This window comes from Labrus mixtus, chromosome 20 (genome assembly GCF_963584025.1).
Source record: "Labrus mixtus chromosome 20, fLabMix1.1, whole genome shotgun sequence".
Taxonomy (NCBI): Eukaryota; Metazoa; Chordata; class Actinopteri; order Labriformes; family Labridae; genus Labrus; species Labrus mixtus.
Genome location: NC_083631.1, coordinates 8709787 through 8734787, shown reverse-complemented (window position 1 = coordinate 8734787; position 25001 = coordinate 8709787). Strand labels below are relative to the sequence as shown.

At 38.1% G+C, this 25001-nt stretch overlaps 5 gene segments (V, D, J or C); all 5 read left to right on the top strand.

Moving 5' to 3' along the window:
* Positions 1 to 459, top strand: LOC132995324 (probable non-functional immunoglobulin heavy variable 3-38-3). The segment is given in 2 exon segments: positions 1 to 40; positions 131 to 459. Coding segments are annotated over 2 exon segments (345 nt in total).
* A 2394-nt stretch (positions 460 to 2853) lies between these two features.
* On the top strand, positions 2854 to 3354 carry LOC132995312 (immunoglobulin heavy variable 4-38-2-like). The segment is given in 2 exon segments: positions 2854 to 2947; positions 3038 to 3354. Coding segments are annotated over 2 exon segments (345 nt in total).
* An 861-nt stretch (positions 3355 to 4215) lies between these two features.
* Positions 4216 to 4738, top strand: LOC132954415 (immunoglobulin heavy variable 3-30-3-like). The segment is given in 2 exon segments: positions 4216 to 4249; positions 4425 to 4738. Coding segments are annotated over 2 exon segments (348 nt in total).
* A 2115-nt stretch (positions 4739 to 6853) lies between these two features.
* Positions 6854 to 10795, top strand: LOC132954414 (immunoglobulin heavy variable 3-30-3-like). The segment is given in 2 exon segments: positions 6854 to 6938; positions 10482 to 10795. Coding segments are annotated over 2 exon segments (399 nt in total).
* A 6782-nt stretch (positions 10796 to 17577) lies between these two features.
* On the top strand, positions 17578 to 22571 carry LOC132995287 (immunoglobulin heavy constant mu-like). The segment is given in 7 exon segments: positions 17578 to 18045; positions 19384 to 19665; positions 19856 to 20140; positions 20261 to 20572; positions 20648 to 20968; positions 21473 to 21615; positions 22385 to 22571. Coding segments are annotated over 7 exon segments (1419 nt in total).
* Positions 22572 to 25001: the final 2430 nt, after the last annotated feature.

Below are 25001 nucleotides of genomic sequence, written 5' to 3'. Positions count from 1 at the left end.
ATGTTGTCTGTAGCTCTGCTGCTGCTGCTGGCAGCTGGATGTGAGTCTGTCTGCATCTGTCAAAGTCAACAGTTCTTCTTCTGCAGTGTAACTTGATCATTTCTTACTAAACATGTTCTCTTTTTAACAGGTGTGAAGTGTGAACAGTTGACACAGCCAGCCTCTGTGACTGTGCAGCCAGGTCAGAGTCTGACCATCACCTGTCAGGTCTCTTATTCTGTTAGCAGCTACTGGACAGCCTGGATCAGACAGCCTGCAGGGAAAGGACTAGAGTGGATCGGTAGCGGAGCTGGATCCTCCAGATACTACAAAGATTCACTGAAGAACCAGTTCAGTATCGACTTAGACTCTTCCAGAAACACAGCGACTCTGAACGGACTGAATATGCAGCCTGCAGACACTGCAGTGTATTACTGTGCCAGAGACCCACAGTGACACAACCCATCAGTAGAGCTGAACAAAAACTACTTCCTCTTTTTACCACCATCACAATATTTCATGTGATTCACAATCAACTATGAAAATTCTCAGTGTTGAACAAATACTTATCAAGTCATCAACTTCAATTGTTTTTTTAAAAACACAGTTTCTCAATAAATGGAAGTTTAAGTTTTAGCCCCCTCTTACTTCAGTGACATTGAAGACACATTCAAATTGTGAATGTAGACAAGAACTAATTAATATAAAATATATAGAGCAGCAGTTAAATCTACAGCATCTCTATGATACATCCTAGAAGTAATCATTCTGTAGTGAACTATTTTGATGTGCATGCTTGGTGAATGTAAACTGCAGCAACAAGAAGAGTTTTATAACTTCATGTGTTGAAATCTTACCATGAAAGACTTCTGACATGTGGTTAATATTATCCATCAAGCTTTGCTGTTTCTGTGCACCAAGTGTCATTAATGAAAAACACAGTTTCTCCCCTTGTGAACACTTGTTCCTTAAAGCCACCAGAGGAGGAGCTCTCACACAACAAATGATTTCAACTTCATTTGACTGTAACAGTAAAGAGAGAGAGAGAAACAGTCTTCAGGCTTTATTAGATCTTCTAATAAATGTGTCATTTAAATATTGTTTCAATCCCTATCTCTGATTAATTGAGAGTTTAAGAGTAATACTCAATTTTACCAGGATTTTGATTTATTTGAATGAATGTAGTCGACTGATTTAACATCCTGTGTATGTAAATTAGTCTCCTCTTGTTGCCATATAAGAAAGTCCACTGGGTGTGTTAATGCATCAAGTTCTCACATCAGATCAGCTCCATCATCAGTCATGTTCTCTGCAGCTCTGATTCTGCTGCTGAGCGTTGGATCATGTAAGGATATTTTCAACTGTTTAGAAAGAACTCATAATCAAATGGATGATGGAGATAATGATGATTTGTGTTTCTACAGGTGTGCACTGTATTGATCTCATCACACCAGGCTCAATGGTTGTGCAGCCTGGACAGTCTCTGACCCTCACCTGTCAGGTCTCTGGTTACTCTCTGACTGATAACAGCTATGCAACAGGTTGGATCAGACAGCGTGAAGGGAAACCGATGGACTGGATTTCTTATCAGTGGGGAGGAAGCTCTGGGAGCCTTTACCAAAATAATGCTCTGAAGAACAAGTTCAGCTACAGCAGAGACACGTCTGCTAGAACAGTGACTCTAACAGGACAGAGTCTGCAGCCTGAAGACACTGCAGTGTATTACTGTGTGAGAAGACCCACAGTGAGAGACAATAACAGGAGAGTCGTACAAAAACTGCTTCCTCTGTTTACAACCGTCACTGGGAACATTCAGCTGTCTCAACATCACATTATAAAAACTGATTGTGAATATGTGTCAGAAATACAAAAATCAAAACGTGATTGATTCATTATTAGAGTCCTATATGGTACGGAGGCATTACTGGACTGTGATTGGCCGCAGGGTGTCAAATCATTTCTAACTTTGACAAGTTCTGCTCCAAGTTGTCTGTGAGTTCATGATAATGGACATTTTGTTAAACAATTCATAAACACACTCAGATGCAGAGGAAAGTCCAGGACACAAAAAACTGATAGTAAGAAAAAGTTCTCTACTCAAATGTTTGTAGGTCAAACACAGAGAGGCAGTCAGAGAGGGGAAAATCAAAATCCAAACAAAGTTCAAAACCGGGAAAAGCAAACAGGGAAAATGAGGCTGGAAAGCATGAACACACTCAGGAGACGATGACAATCTGTCAGAGGGCTGGTAGAAACACAGGGGTGAATATACAGGGCAGACTTATTGTAGGTGAGACACAGGTGTGCTGGGACAAAAGGAGGGAAACCAAACAATTGCAGGAAGATGGGCTACATATTATTCACAAGCAGCAGATAACAAGATAAAACAGGAAGTGAACACAAAACAAAAGAAAACAAAATGGTTGGACCAACAGAATATCACAAATTTTGATAAAAAAGCTGCAGAATTATCCAGTTAGCTTACAGGTGTATTTCAGTTTACTGGAACCACAGACGCAATTATTCCTGAGCATCGGCTGACAGCATGTTTGAATAAAGGATACTTCAGACACACACACACACACACACACACACACACACACACACACACACACACACACACACACACACACACACACACACACACACACACACACACACACACACACACACACACAGGGATGGATGTGAAAAAAGGGCGAAAATCAAATCTGATCTGAAAGAAATAATGACGGACGAAAGTTTCAGAGTCACTCTGCAGATATAAAAACAGTGAACAGACTCTTCTATTGGCTCCAGTCAGACCATCATTGATGCTTCATATGTTTGATTGTATGCAAACTCAGTGAGCTTCCTTGTTACTCAGCTATAAAAACTTCCCATCAGGCCGTCAGTCGAGTTCACAGCACGTCACTTTCAACATCAACCATGTTTTCTGTAGCTCTGCTGCTGCTGCTGGCAGCTGGATGTGAGTCTGTCTGCATCTGTCAAAGTCAACAGTTCTTCTTCTGCAGTTTAACTTGATAATTTCTTACTAAACATGTTCTCTTTTTAACAGGTGTGAAGTGTGAACAGTTGACACAGCCAGCCTCTGTGACTGTGCAGCCAGGTCAGAGTCTGACCATCACCTGTCAGGTCTCTTATTCTGTTAGCGGCTACTACACAGCCTGGATCAGACAACCTGCAGGGAAAGGACTGGAGTATATCGGAATGAGATACACTGGAGGCACTTACTACAAAGATTCACTGAAGAACCAGTTCAGTATCGACTTAGACTCTTCCAGAAACAGAGTGACTCTAAACGGACTGAATATGCAGCCTGCAGACACTGCAGTGTATTACTGTGCCAGAGAGCCACAGTGACACAACTCATCAGTAGAGCTGAACAAAAACCCCTCAGAGCCTGAACACCAGTAACATGAAGCAACCAGAGGAGGAGCCCTCACACCAATAATGATTAACACCAAGCACTGAACCAGGGGAACAGAGACTTTTCCATTGCTGCCCCTCTCTCTCTGGATCTCTCTCCTCAAACACACCTGAGACTTTACTGACCTGCCACAATTCAAATCACTGATAGAAACATTATAAACACTGCTTTAGATTGCTAATGTTTCTTTTTGTAACATTGTTTAAAAGTGTTTTTCCTTAAATGCGACTCTGTAAATCAAATAAATCAAATGTATTATAATTATTTTTATACATATTAAACACCAGTTCACTTTTACAGTAAGGAGAAAAACAGCTGTAACACATTATGAAAATACCTTTGTTTTCAACAGAATAACTTACAATTATCAGGATCACATTCACATTAGTAACTGAACCAGAGGTCTTTAGCTTCCTCTATGGAGATCTTATTCAATCAAACTATAAGAAAATGAGATTTTAAAACCACTGTTGTTCTCTGATACCCTGAGCCCATGTGACAAAATCCTCCATGAATGTTGAGAACAGAAGACACCATCAAAGAACATGATGGGGATTAACTTCCTGTTAGATGTGAATATTTTTGGTACATGTGATCACAGATGTTACTGTATGTTCCCTAAATGTCAAAAAGTAGAGCTGTGTGTTATTCTGCTTTGTGTTATTACTGATTGGCTGCCTCAATTGAGATACCAAAAAAAGAAAAGATTAGCAAATAAAAAGGTAATTGCATTGAAAATTTAAGTCCATAAGTAAAGAAGTGATATCCAAATTAAATTATTTTCTTATCTCTCTGAGGAGGAGTCAATGCAAAACTCTGATGTGTTCGTCCTCTACTTATGTGAGTGCAGAGAGGACGACAGAGAACAGTGGACACACAGTTGAACATGATGGACTATAGGACAGGACTGCTGCTTTTTACTGTCTGCTGGGCAGGTGATGATCATCACTCATCTTTACTCTAAAAAGTGTTCTGAAAGTGTCACATCTGATGGTTTTCTTTTCTGTCTCTTCAGGTGTTGATGGTCAGACTCTGACAGAATCCGAAGCAGTGGTTAAAAGGCCTGGAGAATCCCACAGACTGACCTGTTCAGCCTCTGGATTCACATTCAGCGACTACCATATGAGCTGGGTCAGACAGGCTCCTGGAAAAGGACTGGAGTGGATCGCCTGGGTTGAGAATGATAATGACAGAAAATTCTACTCTCAGTCAGTTAAAGGCCGGTTCACCATCTCCAGAGACAACAGCAGACAGCAGCTGTATCTGCAGATGAACAGTCTGAAGACTGAAGATTCTGCTGTTTATTATTGTGCCAGAGACCCACAGTGACACAGGAGGAAGTATCGCTGTACAAAAACTCAACGTGTCAAACAGTACTCTCTCTGTGTTTTTTATTTATAGAATAAGCTTCAGTTTGATGTGAAAAAAAATAAAGTTTCACTTCTTGTGCATCTCTGGTATTCTTCCACATTTTATTCAAGTAGTGTGAAAACATCAAATATTTAGTGGATCTGACTATAAACGTGAATCTGCTTGTTTGAAGCAGCTGGTCCTTGTAACTTTTAACTAAGGGATTGTGTCTGTTTCTCCTTGATTGATAAAAAGGGAGATTTTAACACCTATTAAAATTATGTATTCAAGAGACATTTTAAATACCTATGCTCTGAGGATTTTCATTTTCTGTGCACACACTTAAAACAAAATAGTGATAATAGGCCATGTTTACACAACAATGATTTCATCCTAGTAATAATTACCATAGACACCAGCCTGGTAGAAAAAATATTTTAAATCACTTACTCAAACCCGAAGCCCCCCATAAATGAAGAGGCATCACTCACAGAGAGTGTTATACGTATAGGGAGGGGTGGGTCAGAGTAACTCTGCTGCAGAATGAGCATGTTTAGACGACCTGCAGAAAAGATCATGTTGGGGCTTTAAGCAGTGATGCAACCAAAAGAACAAATAGACTGCTGTGTATTACTGTGTGAGATTTACCCACTGATAAAAGAGGCCAGAAGAAAAATAAAACCTGACGAAATGCATTTTTACAAACTCCATCTACGGTGGCCCTGAAGTGCAAAACACAACAACAAATAAGAAAACAAAAACACAAATCACAAAACACAACGTCAAATAAGAAAACACAACCACAAATCAAAAAACACAACAACAAATAACAAAACACAAAAAAAATAAGAAAACACAACAACAAATCAAAAAACACAACAACAAATAACAAAACACAACCACAAATCAAAAAACACAACAACAAATCAAAAAACACAACAACAAATCAAAAAACACAACAACAAATCACAAAATACAACCACAAATCACAAAACACAACAACAAATAATAAAACACAACAACAAATCAAAAAACACAACAACAAATCAAAAAACACAACAACAAATCAAAAAACACAACAACAAATCAAAAAACAGAACCACAAATCACAAAACACAACAACAAATCACAAAACACAACAACAAATAATAAAACACAACAACAAATCAAAAAACACAACAACAAATAACAAAACAGAACCACAAATCACAAAACACAACAACAAATAAGAAAACACAACAACAAATAACAAAACAGAACCACAAATCACAAAACACAACAACAAATAAGAAAACACAACAACAAATCAAAAAACACAACGACATTAACTTTAACCGGAAAAGGTAGGTACCTGCAGTCGACAAGCATCGTCGCTGATTGGACGAACGCAATGTCCGTCTTTTTAACCAGAAGCATGCTGCTTCCGCGAGTTGATTTCAATACATGAGCGAAACCGGAGAATCAGACTCTCTACTCTCAGAGAATATTTTGATGCAGGCCATACATATGAGGTAATATTGGATATGCTGTCAACCTTTCACAACATTCATATGAGTATCCGTACGCTAAAGACACGTTTAAAAGAAGCAGGTTTGTACAGACGACGGAACAATTCTCCACTAGCCGAGGTGAGACGTGCCATTCAGACTGAGCTGCAGGGCAACTCTTCGGCTATCGGACTATGTGGCAAGTTCTTCAACAAAAACACAAACTACGTGTGAAACGAGAAGTAGTAATGAGCTTGTTGAAACAACTAAATCCACATGGGACGGCTTTGAGAACACGCCGGAGGTTTACAAGACAGACATATCATTCCATGGTTCCGAACTACAGATGGCATGCAGATGGCTATGACAAACTGAAACCCTTTGGATCGGCCCTCTCAGGATGTATAGATGGCTTTTCAAGAAGAATAATGTGGCTTCTTTGTGGAAATACTAACAACAACCCATCTGTCATCGCTCACAATTATATTAATTGTATATTAAAAGTGTTGGTGTGATCCCAATGAGATTCAGAACTGACCTCGGAACAGAAAATGGGATAATGGCAGCAATACAATGTGCCCTCCGCCATGCACATATACGGACTACTATGGAGGCTCGTCAAGCCACAGTTACAGCTCATCAACAGGGAATCAGCGTATCGAGTCATGGTGGTCCTTTTTCAGAAGAGGAAGGTATGTAACTATGTATTGCCTAGTGATCAGATCAAACTGAGAAGTGGTGACTATTACGAATTATTGTTTTCAGACCACTCTGATGCTGATAACATTCCTCATCTCAGCCTTCTAGATTATTCAATCAATTCAAAATTTCTCCTTGTGTGTAAAAAAACAACAACAACTTTGCATTTAATGTATTCCTAGGTCTCAGTTTTGGATGGACCTGTTTGGAGACCTAAGAGACTCTGGACACTTCAACGGTTGCCATGAACACCAGTGCTTACTGAGAATCTGCTTCAGTAATGTTCTGCAGAAAGACCTGGATGAATGTACGGACCTCTGGAACAAGGAAGATTCGACCATCCAGACTTGCCTCATGTCCTGGAGGGATTCCAAACGATTTGTTGCCTCACAGATAATCCACATCAACTCAGAGTTAAATGATCATAAACTGAATATTGTATTATAACAAATTGCACTGCACTCGTAACTATATTTGGATTATTGTATATTTTTGTAAATTATATTATTTAATATAATTTATAGGCTAGTTGTCCTGCCTTTGTTTACTTTCACATTTCTGTATCAACAAGCAAACACATCTTATTAACTATGGCCATTTCAAACTACATTTCTAATATCTTGGTAAAAACCCTTTCATAATTCTATAATTGTCTGAATTTGCAGGTTTGGTTCAAGGGACTGTGGATTTGCTGTTGAAGACAGGGAACTAAATGTGTTTCAGGAGACCAGGCAAACAATTGATTCATGCGGTGACCCAGACATTCAGGTTTATCTACAGCAGGCTGTGGAACAATAAATGGATTACAGCAGCCACAAAATAGCTGGGCTATAGATGTGGACTATACTGAAGCCCTTACCACATATTCCATGTTACAGTAAACTGAGAAAAAAAATGCATACATTACTGATTGGACTGTAAGTGCTTATATTTTGGGAACTACTGAGTCTTAATTGTGAACTGACATATAAGTGACATAAAGGGTTTTAATTGTTAATAAAAAGATGATCTACCAAAATTCTCAAATGTGGTACTTTCAATTTTCAGGTTTGGTAACTGGAATTCTTGCAAGCACAAAATATTTTATTCTGTGTGAACTGATATCATTATTTACACTACATGTAGAACATCTAGTAGACAGTTTCCTTGTATAGTATGCCATGTTAACAGCAGATACTGTGCATTAATGCTACAGAAGTCACAAGCGAAATAATTCACAACACAATTGACATCTGTACATACCAGTATTTTACTGTCATAAAGGTATTTGTTTTATTTATTGAAAACCAACATCTGTTGCTGGAAAAAAAATGCAGAATACATCATATTTGTTAGTAAATACACTGTCATAGCATTTTTTTCGAATGAGAGTAAGCCATGAAAACAAAGAAACAGCAAAAAAAAAAACAAGGAGCTAAAATCAGGACAAGAACTGTGAAGTGTGAACCGTCTCCAAGGTTTGAAAACGTCTAAATACATTAACAGATAAGGGGCCCGTTTCTGAAAGAAGGTTGAACAAACCCTCAGTCTAACCCTGAGCTCTGAGTTGATTTACTCTCAGATGGGAAACTCTGAGTTTTCAGTTTCAGATCAGCAGATTTTAATTTGTTAAATAAACGCTGAGTATGTCCACTCGGTGTTCAGCGCGTGCACCACAACGATAAAAAGCCAACATGAATGGAGCCCCGATACTACGATTCACCATGGCAACAGGTGACAAAAAAAGAGATCCTCCTACTTTAATCATCTCAAAATACATCAATATCTTCATGTGGCCACAGGCTACGGCGAATATGAACAGGTTTTAAGAAGGAAAAAAAAGTAAAACTGCTGCAGTGCAGCGGCAAAGGAGAGAGAAGTGGTGTAAGAGAAAATGAATGTAGCCTCTAATTCCCTACAGAGTAATGCAGCCCCTTCATACCGACTTAAAGACATGTTATGTTCGATAAAATAGTTCGTTTTATACGTTGTAGTAGGCTATTGCCACCCTAACATATCATATTAAAACAACCTGGATTTTTATTCAGTTACCGTAGTAACTGACTCAGAGGTAAAGTAACCTCTCCCTCTGAAACAGGCTTGTAAGTGACTGCCTCAGAGTCAGAGTGTTAATCAGCAATCACAGGGGATAATACAATCACTCTTAATGGATGTAAAATCTGGTAACCTCTTGCCACGACCACTGCAAAAGTTTGGCCATACCTTTTCTGGAAGCTCTTTGCCACAATTTGGGCAATACATCATGAATTTTAAATCTCTGCTTACTTCGTTGACATTTCTCTGCCTGGCTCCCAAATGCGTATGAAGCATTTACTTCCGGTTAAAAAGACGGACATTGCGTTCGTCCAATCAGCGACGATGCTTGTCGACTGCAGGTACCTACCTTTTCCGGTTAAAGTTAATGTCGTTGTGTTTTGTGATTTGTTGTTGTGTTTTGTAATTTGTGGTTGTGTTTTGCACTTCAGGGCGACCGTAGTCAACAGAGGGCGATAAAAGATCAAACGTATAATGGCAGAGCATTGTGACAAAGTCTCTTAAAGCTCAATCACAAGAAGGAAACATTCAGCAGCAGTTGATTCGGTGGGTTCATCCTAACTGTTGGTTTTAAATCATAGAGACAATAATAAAAAGCTTTGTGACCTGCAGGCTGTCACTTCATTGAAGCTGGTGACGTCTAAAGTTGTGTTTCTCTCTCGTCAGAATTTAGCTGACAGTAAAACTACTTTGTGACATTAAATACATTGAAAAAAAGATTTATCAAAATGTCTTGATGTTTACAAAAAATCCAATCTCCAGTGTTTCAGTATCACGTCCTGGACTGTGACTCGACTTGAAAACAAGCACTGGTGATTCAAACCTGACTTCAGCATTGACTGCATTCAGACTTGGAATTTGAGAAAATGTCTCATATTTATTGATTGAAAAAGACTTTTGATTTTTTTGGTTCTAAAATGTATTCACTTTCAAGCATGTGCTGGCACGAGTGTTCACCTGCATGTGAATATTGTCTCTGTAAGGATGCAGAAAAAGGAAAAACAAATTGTGCAGATATCTATCAAGGATTCATCCAGAAAAGTAACTCAGTTAACGGGGACATGACTCTGACGTGACTCTGTTTCTTTGACTCATACTCCAGATTTGGTGATTCCACAACAACACTGCCTAGCTCATTGTTATACCCTTTTATTTGGCTAAGTTATTTAAACACAGATTAACATCACCATGACAACAGGTAAACATGTTAAATTTGTTTACTAGTGAAATTATCAAATTCAACCAGACAGAAACTGAGACCCAAGTTAATTCAGTCCATGTGAGGAGGAGTCAATGTAAATCTCTGATGTGTTCCTCCTCTACTTATGTGAGAGCAGAGAGGACGACAGAGAACAGTGGACACACAGTTGAACATGATGGACTATAGGACAGGACTGCTGCTTTTTACTGTCTGCTGGGCAGGTGATGATCATCACTCATCTTTACTCTAAAAAGTGTTCTGAAAGTGTCACATCTGATGGTTTTCTTTTCTGTCTCTTCAGGTGTTGATGGTCAGACTCTGACACAATCTGCACCAGTGGTTAAAAGGCCTGGAGAATCCCACAGACTGACCTGTTATGCCTATGGGTTTACAATGAGCAGCTATGATATGAACTGGGTCAGACAGGCTCCTGGAAAAGGACTGGAGTGGATCGCCTGGGTTGAGAGTGATAATGACAGAAAATACTACTCTCAGTCAGTTACAGGCCGGTTCACCGCCTCCAGAGACAACAGCAGACAGCAGGTGTATCTGCAGATGAACAGTCTGAAGACTGAAGATTCTGCTGTTTATTATTGTGCCAGAGACACACAGTGACACAGGAGGAAGTAACGCTGTACAAAAACAGTCAAAGTAGCATTTCACATTACATCAGTAACTTCACTGACTGGGATGTGTTAAATAACTTCACAGAATCCTTTGCTATTTATGTCTAGTGGACCTATGGAGCTTGTTCAATTCAGAATCAGGGATATACTCCTTAACATACAGACTCAGACTAAGATGGAGTGACTGATTCCAAAACCAAAAGCTGATTCGGCTACAAAGTAATGAGAAAATGATAAACCTGATGTAGGAGTTATTACTCTCTCTACATTAAATGGATTGGTTTACTGCTCCTCTCTCTTACACTGCTAATGTCAACCAGAAGTATATCAGCAGTTCTTCATTTTATTGAATTACATTTTAAAAGGATACTCAACAGGAATAAAGCACAGACATACTTTCCCTGTCAGAATAATTTCTAGGTTTGTAATTACTGAAGGCTTCACCACTTGGACGAAAAATCAATACCCACAAACATCCAGACCTCTTAAATCTTCACCAAGGATCCTGGAAAGGACTTTTAAACCAAACGTTAAACAACAACAAATGAAAACCAAATAAATGAACAGACAAATAAAACTATAGCCTTTTCTTTCTCAATGCTGGGTCCTTAAAGTTTGAGAGGGCAGATACAGGTTTGTGTGTGAAGGCATGTGCTCCCCTCTTATTGTTGTATGAACTGACAAAACTGCGTCCTGCCGACTCACTCAGCTGTGTATTACTGAGTCTGTGTACGCTCCACTGACACAAATCACCAAAAGACCAGCACAACTAATCCAGAGCAATGCAGTGCAACCACACATAATGTTGACTTTATAAAGACAACACAATCTGATAAGTATGATGTGAGGAATCTTTATGTATTCACAGAACAATAGAGGATTTTTGTTTTACCTGTACATGAGGAAGAATAGCGTGCTATAAACCCAATCAGACTTCCACTGCAGCTGACATCAGTACAGAAAAAAATGTAGAGAAGCTTGATTTTTCCTGAATATTTATAGATTAAAGTTGTGTATTGTGATCCCAAGAAATGCTTGGGGAAACATTTAATTCAGTGCTCATGGAATCGGGTAGAAAATATCATCTGATAACATATCTACATTAACAATATAGCTTCCAATCTCAAACACACAAACTACAATATCCCCTTTTTCATATCAAGATGAAAAGTAAGAGATTATCATTTAGGGAAAAAACATGACTGTGATATTTTAGAGTTTGTTCTGTTGCTGAAGAGATTCTCTTCTTATGGAAATGTATCAGTCACAGTTTCTCTTTTGAACCTGTAGAGGGAGGTCTATGCAAACTCGTCCTCTCTTATAAACACACCGTCAGTAACTTGTGGCAGATCAATCAGACAGTTCTGAACACTTTTGAAAATCTGAGATCAGACAGCACTGAACAGAGGAATGGGTAAAAGTAGTATCTGGAGTTTATTACTTGTAGTTACTATTCATGGTGAGACAATCCATCCTGCTTTAATACTTTGTGTAAATGTCAAACCTTTTTTTCAAGTTTTGTTGATAATGATCAATATTTCTATGACAACAGGAGTTTGGAGTGAGATCAGACTGGAGCAGTCTCCCTCTGAGGTGAAAAGACCTGGAGAGACAGTGAAGATGTCATGTATCATATCTGGGTTTGACATGACAGACTTCAATATCCACTGGATCCGACAGAAACCAGGGAGAGCTCTGGAGTGGATTGGGTGGATGGATGCTGGCAGCAATTCTGCTAGCTATGCAAGCTCCTTTCAAAGTCGCTTCAGTATGACAGAAGATGTGCCCAGCAGCACTCAGTTCCTCCAGATCCAGACACTGACAGCAGCAGATTCTGCTGTTTACTTCTGTGCTCGTCAAGACACAGTGAGTGAGGACAGTGGAGCAGCTGCACAAAAACCTCCACAGAGAATCAGCAGTGTGATCTCAATCATATCTGTTTTTTCATACCATCATACTTAGGCATGGGAGACATCACTAAAAAATATTTCTTATCAGTCGATATTGATAATTATCACATTATTTCTTTCAAATATAAACAAAATAATGATTGCAGTGATACAATTGTTTCGTTTTCTACGGGGGAAGTACAATAAGATCCACAAACAGGTTGGATCATAGAAAGGAGCCCTGTTTATAAGTGCAGACAATTCAACAGACAAACAAAATAATAGTGTTTTCTTTCTCAATGCTGGGTCTTCAAAGGTTGAGAGGGCAGGTATGGGTTTGTGTGTGCAGACGTGTGCTCCCCTCTTATTGTTTTATGAACTGACAAAACTATTAAAAACTCCAAATTCAATTTCCTGCAATGAACACTGACTCATATTCCGTTGAAACGAGTGTCCCTCTATTGATAAAACGTAGATTGCTGGGTTGAACTTTGTACTATTTGGCACCTAAAGTTGATCACTGCATGTTAAGAGAAAAATATGAATGCTCTTCCCCTTAAAGTATATTGTAAAAACACCAGATGGCAGAAAGAGCCCAGTTTCTCTGAGGCCTGTCGCTTTAAGGAAACGCTCAGTTCTGCTAACTCAACCTCTCTCTACTTCTGAGATTCCTACACCTTAATTTATGATTTAAAAATTCAGCATTATGAGCACTGTATCTCACCTGTTTTTAGATATGATTTGCAATGACTGATATTTTAGAGTTTGTTCTGTTGCTGAAGAGATTCTCTTCTTATGGAAATGTATCAGTCACAGTTTCTCTTTTGAACCTGTAGAGGGAGGTCTATGCAAACTCGTCCTCTCTTATAAACACACCGTCAGTAACTTGTAGCAGATCAATCGGACAGTTCTGAACACTTTTGAAAATCTGAGATCAGACAGCACTGAACAGAGGAATGGGTAAAAGTAGTATCTGGAGTTTATTACTTGTAGTTACTATTCATGGTGAGACAATCCATCCTGCTTTAATACTTTGTGTAAATGTCAAACCTTTTTTTCAAGTTTTGTTGATAATGATCAATATTTCTATGACAACAGGAGTTTGGAGTGAGATCAGACTGGAGCAGTCTCCCTCTGAGGTGAAAAGACCTGGAGAGACAGTGAAGATGTCATGTATCATATCTGGGTACAGCATGACCAGCAACTATATCCACTGGATCCGACAGAAACCAGGGAGAGCTCTGGAGTGGATTGGGAGGATGAATACTGGCAACAATGCTGCTATCTATGCAAGCTCCTTTCAAAGTCGCTTCAGTATGACAGAAGATGTGCCCAGCAGCACTCAGTTCCTCCAGATCCAGACACTGACAGCAGCAGATTCTGCTGTTTACTTCTGTGCTCGTAGAGACACAGTGAGTGAGGACAGTGGAGCAGCTGCACAAAAACCTCCACAGAGAATCAGCAGTGTGATCTCAATCATATCTGTTTTTTCATACCATCATACTAAGAGTTATTGATTTGATGTACCAAGAAAAAGAGGACATGAGACAAGTCTACAGTGTTCACTTAATTACGGTATTTAAACAGACCCAACATAAATCATAGTGCAAGTGTGAAATCCAGTGCAAGCAAGCAGTTGGCAACATTTGGCAATAGTGGCAAGATCGGAAGAATCCTGGCTGGGCAGAGAAAGTAAAATAAATAATTAGAGCCCAATAGATGAATCAGCCAGCCAATAATGTCGGCCGATATTTTGTTTACTATTAAAAATAGATATAAAGACATTTACTATTGGTATTGGCTAAAGTTATTGCAGATATGCATCAATATCACTACAATTATTCACCAGTCAAATCGCCTTTTAGTTGAGTGTCATTGTATTACACTATCAGTTCTCTTTCACCAGCAGAGGGCGTTCTTTGGATTACAACAAGCATTATTACTCCAGAGAGTCAAGTGATGCACGTCCATGCACAGTTACTTTTCAGTTCAGTGAGCATCTTGTCTTCTTGAAATATCTTTTCCACAAGTGTTATCACTGCATTTGAGGTATAAACAAAATACATTCGTATATATCTATATGATCTATCCAGCTCTACAAACAGAAAATAAATTTAAGAAAGATATCGGCCAATATATCAGTACCAGTTTTTTTTCTCTTCCTAATATTGATATCTGTATCGGTCCCGAAAATCACTTATTGCTCAGGTCCTACGAACAATCACAACAACCACAACAGATAATACAGACGTATGGCTACAATGCAAATTATGTGTAATATAAGTGTATATATGATTAAACTTATATGAATAATTGCAGTCAATCAGGTCTCATATTCTTCTTTTCTCTTTTACTGCCTGGTCACTGATGGAATTTATTTCCAGTTCCTGTGAGCAGTTTTTTTAGCTTGTTATTGAACGGACTAAAAGTAATATTCCTAACAACATCCTACAAAAGCAAATGAGATGATCTGGAAGAGGATTGTTAGTTTTTTTATTCTTTGTAATCTCTTTCACCGCAGGGTGTTTGTCGGGAAAGACGATATACAGCACTCTACCAAACTCCACACAAATGATTCATGAGCGATCTTTTGATGGTTAAAAGACAGCAGGAGGATTTATTTTATCAGACAATACAACTTTTTTCAGCACAGGACAAGATCAGCATGAAGAGAAGACATGCAGCGTTGACAAATATCAAACACAAATGAAAAGTTCTTCACTGTCAATTTAAGCTAGCAGAGATGAAGGAAAATCTCCTAAAATGAGGTAAACAGTGAAAGTTTCACAGAGTCAACATCCTCAAGTAATTCTCTAAATATCAATAATGCTTTCCCAATCCACTCAACACATATTCATTGAGGTAAAAAGACTTTCACAATCCTTTCAGATGAAAATATGTTTGCATGTTTTCCCAAACTGATTGTTACAAATCTGACACAGAGTACAGGATCAACTCATTTTATGTTCTTCGTGTCTAACCAGCCTTGAAAACTCCATTCATTTAAAAACACATCTAGTGTAGAGAGATGAAGCAGAATCTACATTTCAATCATGTTTTTTTCCAAAGCAACAAACATCAGAGAGTATGTACAACACAAGCAAGGATCTAGAGAAGAGGAAGCAACGTCTGGTTCAGACTGCACCAGTCAAATGATGTTGAAACTGACGTTGAATCTTCATGCTTTTCATTTTTAGATATGTGAGGTGTGGCAATGCAAATGTTCCCCTTTTCCATTGCTTTTAATCTCCCTGCAACTTGAGGATACACCAATCCAACAACCAGATTTACACACATTTTTACAATGACTTTATCCGGGTGTTTAACGTTTCTCATGCTATCAGTTTCTGGTAAATACACACACATATATAGCCTTGTCTTTGTATGTGTCAGGGTTTGTGTGTGGCTCTGTTCTGATCAGTCTGTTTTTCTCCACAGTGGTGTGCAGTCAGACTCTGACTGAGTCTGAACCGGTGGTAAAAAGTCCTGGAGAATCCCACAAACTCACCTGTACGTACACAGGAATATCAGACGGTGATGCACCTATCAGCTGGATCAGACAGGCTGAAGGAAAAGGACTGGAGTGGGTTTCCTTCATTTCTGCTCCGAGTGGAAGCACTAAATATTATTCCACGTCAGTCAAGAATCGCTTCACCATTTCAAGAGACAACGATGTGGACCAGGTGTATCTGCACATGAACAGCCTGACAGCTGTAGACTCTGCTGTTTATTATTGTGCCAGAGCCCCACAGTGATACAGGAAGTCAGAGAGCTGTACAAAAACTGCTGCAGATGTTACTGTGACTGACTAATGACTCACTGAAAGTTATGTAAAAAACAAACAAAAAAACAACAGTTTTTGTTTAGATTCATCCTTTTTTTTAAACACCATGCCCTGACTGCAAGTTATCCTCCACAGATACAAATTGAAGTAGGAATAGTTCCAACACTAGGAAATGGAGAATGGTAAATGGACTTGAGCTTGTATAGCATTTGTATAGTCTTCTGACTACTAGTGCTTTTACACCCAAAGTCACACATACACATCACACACTGATGGTAGAGGCTGCTATGTAAAGAGACCATCAGTATTAACTCATCCATTCATACACATCACACACTGATGGTAGAGGCTGCTATGTAAAGAGACCATCAGTATTAACTCATCCATTCATACACATCACACACTGATGGTAGAGGCTGCTATGTAAAGAGACCATCAGTATTAACTCATCCATTCATACACATTCACACACTGATGGTAGAGGCTGCTATGTAAAGTGACCATCAGTATTAACTCATCCATTCATACACATTCACACACCGAAGAAGCAGCAGTAGCAACTCGGGGTTAAATGTCTTGCCCAAGGACACATAGGCTATGTAGCTGCAGGAGCTGGGGATCAAACCCCAACCTTTCAGTTCAGAGACAGCCTACTCTACCACTAAACCACAGCTGCCATACTCATGACTGATTCCTCCAATTGACTTATGGTCCATGCAAACGTATTAAATTAACTTGCAAACTTATTACATTTTTAATTCTCATTACAAAATGTTTGATCATTTGTTTTGATATTTAGAAAATAAAATATATTTTTAACAATAGATTCCTAAAATAAAAGATTGTGATGCTTTAGTTTGAGGATTATCATAGATAATAGATGAATAGGCATCATCTTCTATTTACCATCATCTGAATTCTTGTTTCTCAAATATTCAGATTAATATGCATACATAAGCCAAAGTATCACAATGATTCATTATGACAAATTATCAATTACAAGATGAAGAAAATTATAGAATTTAAGTTCAGTGTGATTGTTACCCACTGCTAATAATAAACGTTTCCTAACGCTCCATACAGGAAACAGTGTTTAGTTTTTGTATGAGGCTTTATCACGGTGTTATTTGGGGTGGGCACTGTGATATACAGCTGTACAAAAACCTGAGAGCAACAATCTTAAACTATCCTATTTTAAAGATGGACAAAAGGGGACTGGACAAAATATCTCACATTGAACTATAAGGAAACTAATGTGTAATGGTTTTTATAAGCAGATTTTTAGGTAAAAGTTGTTTATTTAGTAGTTTGAAGTCGTAGGTAGTTCATGTATGTAAATGTTATTCTTAGTAAATCTCAACTTTAAAAAGAGTCAAAGACTCAACATGAACATACGCTTATAGGGGGACACTAGAGTTTCCTACAGATCAGGACTTGGTGGTTTTCAAACCTTTAATAAGGTGTTTTTCTGGTTCTTCAGGTTTTTGTTGAAGCATTGAGTTGAGATGTATCACTGTGCTTACTTTGACTACTGGGGTCAAGGGACTGCAGTCACCATTAATTCAGGTAAGTCACTTTAAAACCTTTTTAGTGATTACTATATTTATCTTTTTTTAAACTGATTTTTGATGCTTGAGAAGTTGGACCCGGTCGTAATGTTTAGGTTTACAAATAGCAGAATCAGAAAGCAGAGACAGTTGGTTGGTAATGCAGCTGTTTCCTTGAAAGCATTAGAAAACGGCTTTCTTAGCATTACAACTCTCTGCAGGACAGGGTTTTAAGTAAACATGACTTTGTCTGGATTTTAACTGCTGCTGGTGAGGACCTCAGAATGTTTTCCCCACATTAATATTCACCAACTTTTTATTTTGTGGATATTCACAAGACCTCATACTGTGTGATGAGAGGTAAGACTACCGTTGAGCTGAGATATATTTAAGTTTTCTGTGTTTCAATAGGAGGTCTCTGTGTGAAAGTATGAAATAAATATAAAGTAAATTGCAGGAAAATTTACCTTCATGAGACTTTATTTTCACAATGAAGATTAAATTGTTGATCGTTGATTTTGAGAGCATAGCTCATAAAATAACTTTCTCCCACAAATTGGCAACTATTAAACAATAGGCTTACATAAATATTCTAAATACTCATTTAATACATTATATATACAAATTATATTATTATCATGACATCTTAAGGTTTTGCTTATGTGAGGTTCTTTCATTAGTATGTTCACCTCCAATCCGTTGACTTGTGTTGACCAGACAAACAAAAATAAGATGTATGTTAGATTTTCTCATAATGTTTTCAAAATATTGTCTTATATTTGTTTACTGTGCAAGCTGGCTAAATACATTCAAAAAGTTGAAAGGTGTGAGGATTTCTGGAATCAACTTTATTTACATTTTTATTTAATCAGATTCTTTATTAAGTATAATTTAAAAAAAAAAATATTATTCAAACATTTTTTCATAAAGGTAAAAATTCATAATACCTCCATTTTCCATCTATTAAAGACAATCTGGTATCCACGATTATGTGAGTTTTAATAAAGATGGAAAATTATTTTTTAATACTTTATAGACTGAATAAATAAAATATTGGGGGGAAAAATTGCCGCTTAAAACAAAACATCAAAATAATGTAAAACAATGAGATAGTTATGAGATAGGGGCGGGCAGTAGCTCAGTCTGTAGGGACTTTGGTTGGGAAGCGGAGGGTCAGCAGCTCATTCCCCCTCACTCTGACTATTTGATTGATTGATCTAACATAGAGCACTTTGGGTCTGCCTTTTGTAATTCTGTCATTAAAATATAAAATATATTTTGTTTACATTTAAAAAAGGCAGTTGTGATAATAATCAGTAATTTCTATTAATTTGGCTTTATAAAATATTTTCTAAAGGAACTGCACCGACTCTGTTCCCTGTGGTTCAATGCGGCTCTGGGACTGGAAATCAAATCACTGTTGGTTGTCTGGCTCATGACTTCACCCCAAAGAGTACTTTCCAGTGGACGGATGCCAGCGGGACCAGTTTAACTTCTGTACAACATCCTGCAACTGTCAATGACAACAAATTCACAGGTCTTAGTCTGGCCCAAGTATCCAAATCTGACTGGGGTTCAGGGAAATCTTTTAACTGTGCTTTAACGTATCCTGGAGGATCCAAAAGTGTCAAAGTTGAAAGTAGGTGCTTTTTAACCTTCTGTCATGGCTCTTTTACGTTTTGTCCAAATGCATTTTCTTGTTTTTATGTTCAGAATTGTCTATATATTTATATATATATATTTTTCATCCAGTATTATTGAACAAATTCTTTCAGATTGATCTGATTTCAACTTAATCTCCATCTCTGCTCTTTCATTCACCTGCGTAGTGCCCGAACTCCCTCCAAAGATAACGTTGGTATTGGTGCCAAGAGGAGACACTCAGGCTCTGATGTGTTCAATTGATGATTTTTTTCCCAATGAATTGACGGTAAAATGGAAGAAAAATGAAATAGAAGAAACTGGCTTCACTACTTGGCCCCCCAAATCATTCAGGAACACATTTTCAGCTGTCAGTGTTCTGAATGTGAGGAACACAGACTGGGACAGTAAAGCCGTGTACACATGTGAGGTGACACACAAAGGCACAACATATATGAAGAAGGCCTCAAAAGGTAAAAGTCTAATACAATCCTATCATAATGCTGCTGTTTATTTACTACAACTAAACTGTAAACAATAATACAGTATCAAGGTGATACGAGATGAAGTCCTCTAACTCTCTTTTTTTGTAGCTGCTGTCACATTGGCCCTTAACCAACCAAGTCCCAAAGAATTGTTCAACAACAACCAGGCAAAGTTGGACTGTATCGTTTCTGGACAAGACAGTAGTGTTGTAAACGACATGAGAATAACTTGGCAAATTAATGAACACAATGTGTCTGATGGCATTACTTTGACGGAAAATTCCGGAAATGGTCAACACAGCAAAATCAGCACGTTGACTCGGCGTCTCTCAGAGTGGCAGACAGTCAACAAAGTGAGATGTTCTGCCATGAGAGACAATATGACACCAGTAATTCAAGACCTGACTGTCCATAAAGGAGGTACAGTATGTTACTTACACGTGAATATAAATCCTGTAAATGAACGTCCTTCTCTAAATCAAATGTCTCTTTCAGATTGGAAGAAAACAAAAGTGACCGTCCACGTCCTCCCAGAGGAGGAAATCAGCAAAGGAAACGAGGTCACTCTAGTGTGCCTGGTCTCCAGTCTTGAACAGCAGGATTACTACATCGCCTGGTCTGAGTACATCGGACAAAAGACTGGAAACTATGTTGATGGCATTAACTTCCCACCTCAGAAGACCCAACAAGGCTACTCAGTAACAAGTATTTACTACACAACCAAGGACAAGTGGAACAACCACACGTACACGTGCAACGTCTGGCCTGCTGGCAGCAATAGTTCCATGAATCCACAGCCAGTGTCTAAGGCCCAGGGTAACTCCTTAGAATGTGACATACAGAAGACTTAGCTCTAAATGTTGTTTTTTTAGTGCTCATGTGTTCTGCTGTCTGTGTTTGCAAACCATGTGATGTTAAAACGCGCACCCTGTGATGTCACCAGTGTCTGTCATTGTAAAAAACAACATCCATGTCTCAATTTTGTTCTGTTTGTCATAAAATGGTGTTTTAATCTGTCTTTGTCAAGTGATCTAACAGCCTGATATGTGTGCTGAGTGTTTCAAATAAATGTTGCATTGAGAAAAAGTTTGTTACATATTCATGAATGAATTATAACATCAAACAAATTGAAGAACAAGCACAAAACAGCAGGGTTTTTTATGTTGCTGTTTCACTATGCAACATGAGAAATTACCATATAACATGTCAAAGAGAGAGAAACACTAGTGTATATGCACTATTCCATAACGTACAAAGACTATGTTAAGATACACACACGCAGACACCTCTCATCTAACCACCTCTTATATTTTCCTTCAGAGTCAAAAGTGAGTGGGGGTGAATACTACATACATGATGCCGTTGAAGAGGATGAGTTCAGCAGCTTGTGGTCCACAGCCGCCTCTTTCATATTCCTCTTCATAGCCTCTCTCTTCTATAGCATGATAATCAGCCTAGTCAAGGTAAAGGCTTTTTCTGCACATTAGTTTTACCGACTTATACAGTATGTTGTATTATAGTTTTACTATCATTGGAAGGTATGAAATCAATGTCAGTGATGTAAGCGATATAAATACTACTTACAAACTCATGAACATCATTTTTTCTGCGGGTGTAAAAACTTCTTCAGATCTTCACAGACCAGAATGTGCAGGATATGAAAAGACACTACACATTTAGAGACATGGACGTGAAAGTTAGATGAATCTATTTGTACATGTGATGGATTACAAACCCTTCTGGTTCAGATGTATTTCAAATGAATCTACCCGTTAAGCTGAAGGAAATTTGTAAAAAAAAAAAAAAAAAGGCTGTGAAGTTTACCTTCTGAGTGGAGAATTGAATGTGGTTGATTGACCTAATTCAAAGGTAGATTACTTTAAAATGCAAAAAAAGCCTGTGTCCATTAACGCCTATTTTATTTGTTCTGGCAGCGTTCACAACCTCAATTTCAGAGCTTCTCTCACTGAGCTCTCACGGCGCTCACTGTTGCTAGGCTCAAGGCACTACTGCGTCTGTCTGTAGTGACCATAAGGTCTGTTTTAAAATGCTTTGTATGTCTAATATGAACTTTTATTCAAGAAAATATCACCAAGGAAACGTAAAAACGCCGTAAATGAATCATATTCTTGCACAAGCAGCAGACTTTTCAAATCACGCCACTGTTCAGAAATGTGTCATTGACAAGTTAAATGAATGTATTTTTTAATATTGTTTTCCTTTATTTTTCAGATAAGGAGTCAATAAGGGATGGAACGGATGCACAACACAGACAAGTAAATTTGTGATTTTTGGTATTTCTTTTTCATCTAGTTTTAAAAGCATGAACATAATCCACAAACTACTGTATATTGTAATTTCAAAAATGTAATACATGATGTTTAAACATTCTATTAAAGTGTATTTTCTGTAACCTAAATCCATGGTTTTCATGTCTTTACATTTCAGGGAAACTTGTACATAATGTTTTAATATCTGCAAAATGTTCTATGTCTTTCTTCTCTCTTATGAAATGTGTGTGTGTGTGTGTGTGTGTGTGTGTGTGTGTGTGTGTGTGTGTGTGTGTGTGTGTGTGTGTGTGTGTGTGTGTGTCTGTGTGTGTGTGTGACTGGTTGTTTTGTATTTTGCTGTTTCCATCATCTGCCCAGAGACAACAGATGGAAATTAGCTAGCTAGCTAAATCTGGTACAAAGCATCTCTTCTCTTCTGAAACTAATGTTTTTTTTTGTACACTGTTCCTGATTCAAATAAACAATTATATATAAAAAAATATATATATCTCATGCGCCTTTTTAATAAAACCATCCCACTTCAAGAATAGGGGGATAGTATTTTGATACAGGCAACACAAAATAAAATGTCTAATTTTGTTATGTCAATAAGTAATGTTGAGTATTTTAGTTCAAATAAATGGTACTTATTGCTTAAAATGAGGATGGACAATGTTTTACCTAACCATAATAGGTCCACCAGTGCGGCTAGGCCCCAGAAAGCTTTCCCTTTTCCCCTCATTATGGGCGGCCTTGACTAGAAATGATGGTGGGCCTGTGTTGAAAAGCTTTTGAGGAATCGAAGAACATCAAAAATAACTCTGCATCAAGTCGATCTTTGCAAATGTCTTTTATCAGTTAAGCTCAGAAGGGTTTTCTAGTTTCCTGGCCTTGCTAAAAATATCATCTTTAGAGAGTCACTTCCCCCTTCTCTGTGCACCTCTGGGACCACACCTGTGCCACTGAAACTTTGTAGAAACTGTCTGAGCTACAAATAAACTTCCTCAAGTGAGAGACTCGTATGCCACTGCATACATTTACAAACCAGTTTGTATCCAAGCATGAAGAGGCAAACATGCACACTGTAGACACCGCCCACCAGCACAACTCTACAGAAAAGTGTTGGCGGCTGTGGCTCATTTGGTCGAGTCGATCGTCTCTGAACCAGAAGGTGGGGGGTTCGATCACCAGCTCCTGCAGCTACATGTCTGATGTGTCCCTGGGAAAGACACTTAACACCAAGTCGCTGCTTCGTTGGTGGTGTGTGAATGTGTATGAATGGGATTAGTTACTGATGGACATCAGTAGCATCAGTGTGTGAATGTGTAGGTGTGACCTGCGGTGTAAAAGCGCTTATAGCTTATATCAACCCTCATTGTTTTTTATCTCTTCTTATTGTTTCTTTCTCTTTTAGTTGCTAATTTATCTTCTTACATTCTTTTTGAAAACCGAACAAGGATGCAATCTACAAAAAAAAAGTAATTTAGTTTAAGGCTGGTAACATGAGATAACATTAACTGACAAAACTTTCATTTTCTTCTTAACAAATTCCTTTACTAATCTCTGATTGCTAAACACAGGGTTATGAAGAATTGGTTGATAAAATGACCTCCAAGCCATTTCTACATTTCTATTCATCATTCTCCCTTTATTTACCAGTCATTTTCTTCATGTGTAATGTGTCATCTTTTGTTTATTAACTTCAAAAATTCTTTATTAAAGCAAGTTGATGAAGAGTTTGACTTGAAAAGAAGTGTGCAATAATGTCAGCTTGTTGAAATAAAAGGGAACATTTTAGAGACTTCAGACTTTATCCTTTTCACAGCACGGTTTCTGTCCAACAGACAATTTCAACCAAAGAACAGTTTCTACACAAAACAAACAATGTCAAACAGCAATCAAAAGTTCACACTCTGGCTTGTTCAGTGAGGCCTTTTGTTCAGGGCATCTTTAACAGCAGGGATCAAGCTTTTCCAAAGGCAAGCCGTTCTGCACCTCAGTGCTCTGTACCTCCGACCCGAGGGAAGTGGGTTGAGGTTGGTGTTTAGTGGATATGTGATGTCCTGTTGTACTGAAGTTGCAATGCGTGTTATGGCCCCTGTTGTTGAGTTCTGTTAGGCTGGGTTTGGGGAGATTATTCTGGCAGCTGTTGCTGTGATGCTTCACATGCATGCTGCCTTATAAAGTTGACCAAAGTAAGCGAAGACTGCCATCTAGTGGCAAACGCATAAAATGATCTGTTGTCTTGATGCAGTTAACCTAAAAAGGTAAAAGGTATTCAAACCACCACTATGTGAGTTCTTATAACATTTTTAGATTTGACACATTCATGGGACTTTATAGTAAGTATAAAATCATTAAAAAGACAGCTTATTGTGCAAAAAGCAGTTAAGGCAGAAGGCACTGAGCAAGAAAATATTCCAAACTGAACTGCAGCAACTCGACTCGTCTGTGTTGTAAAATATTCAGCTTTTGATAAAAGTTAGGGTCCACCTTTTTCTTGATGAATCTCCTTAAAAAACAGTCTTTAAGAAAATGAACACATTGAAGTTTGAAATATTAGATTAAACAAGCAGAGA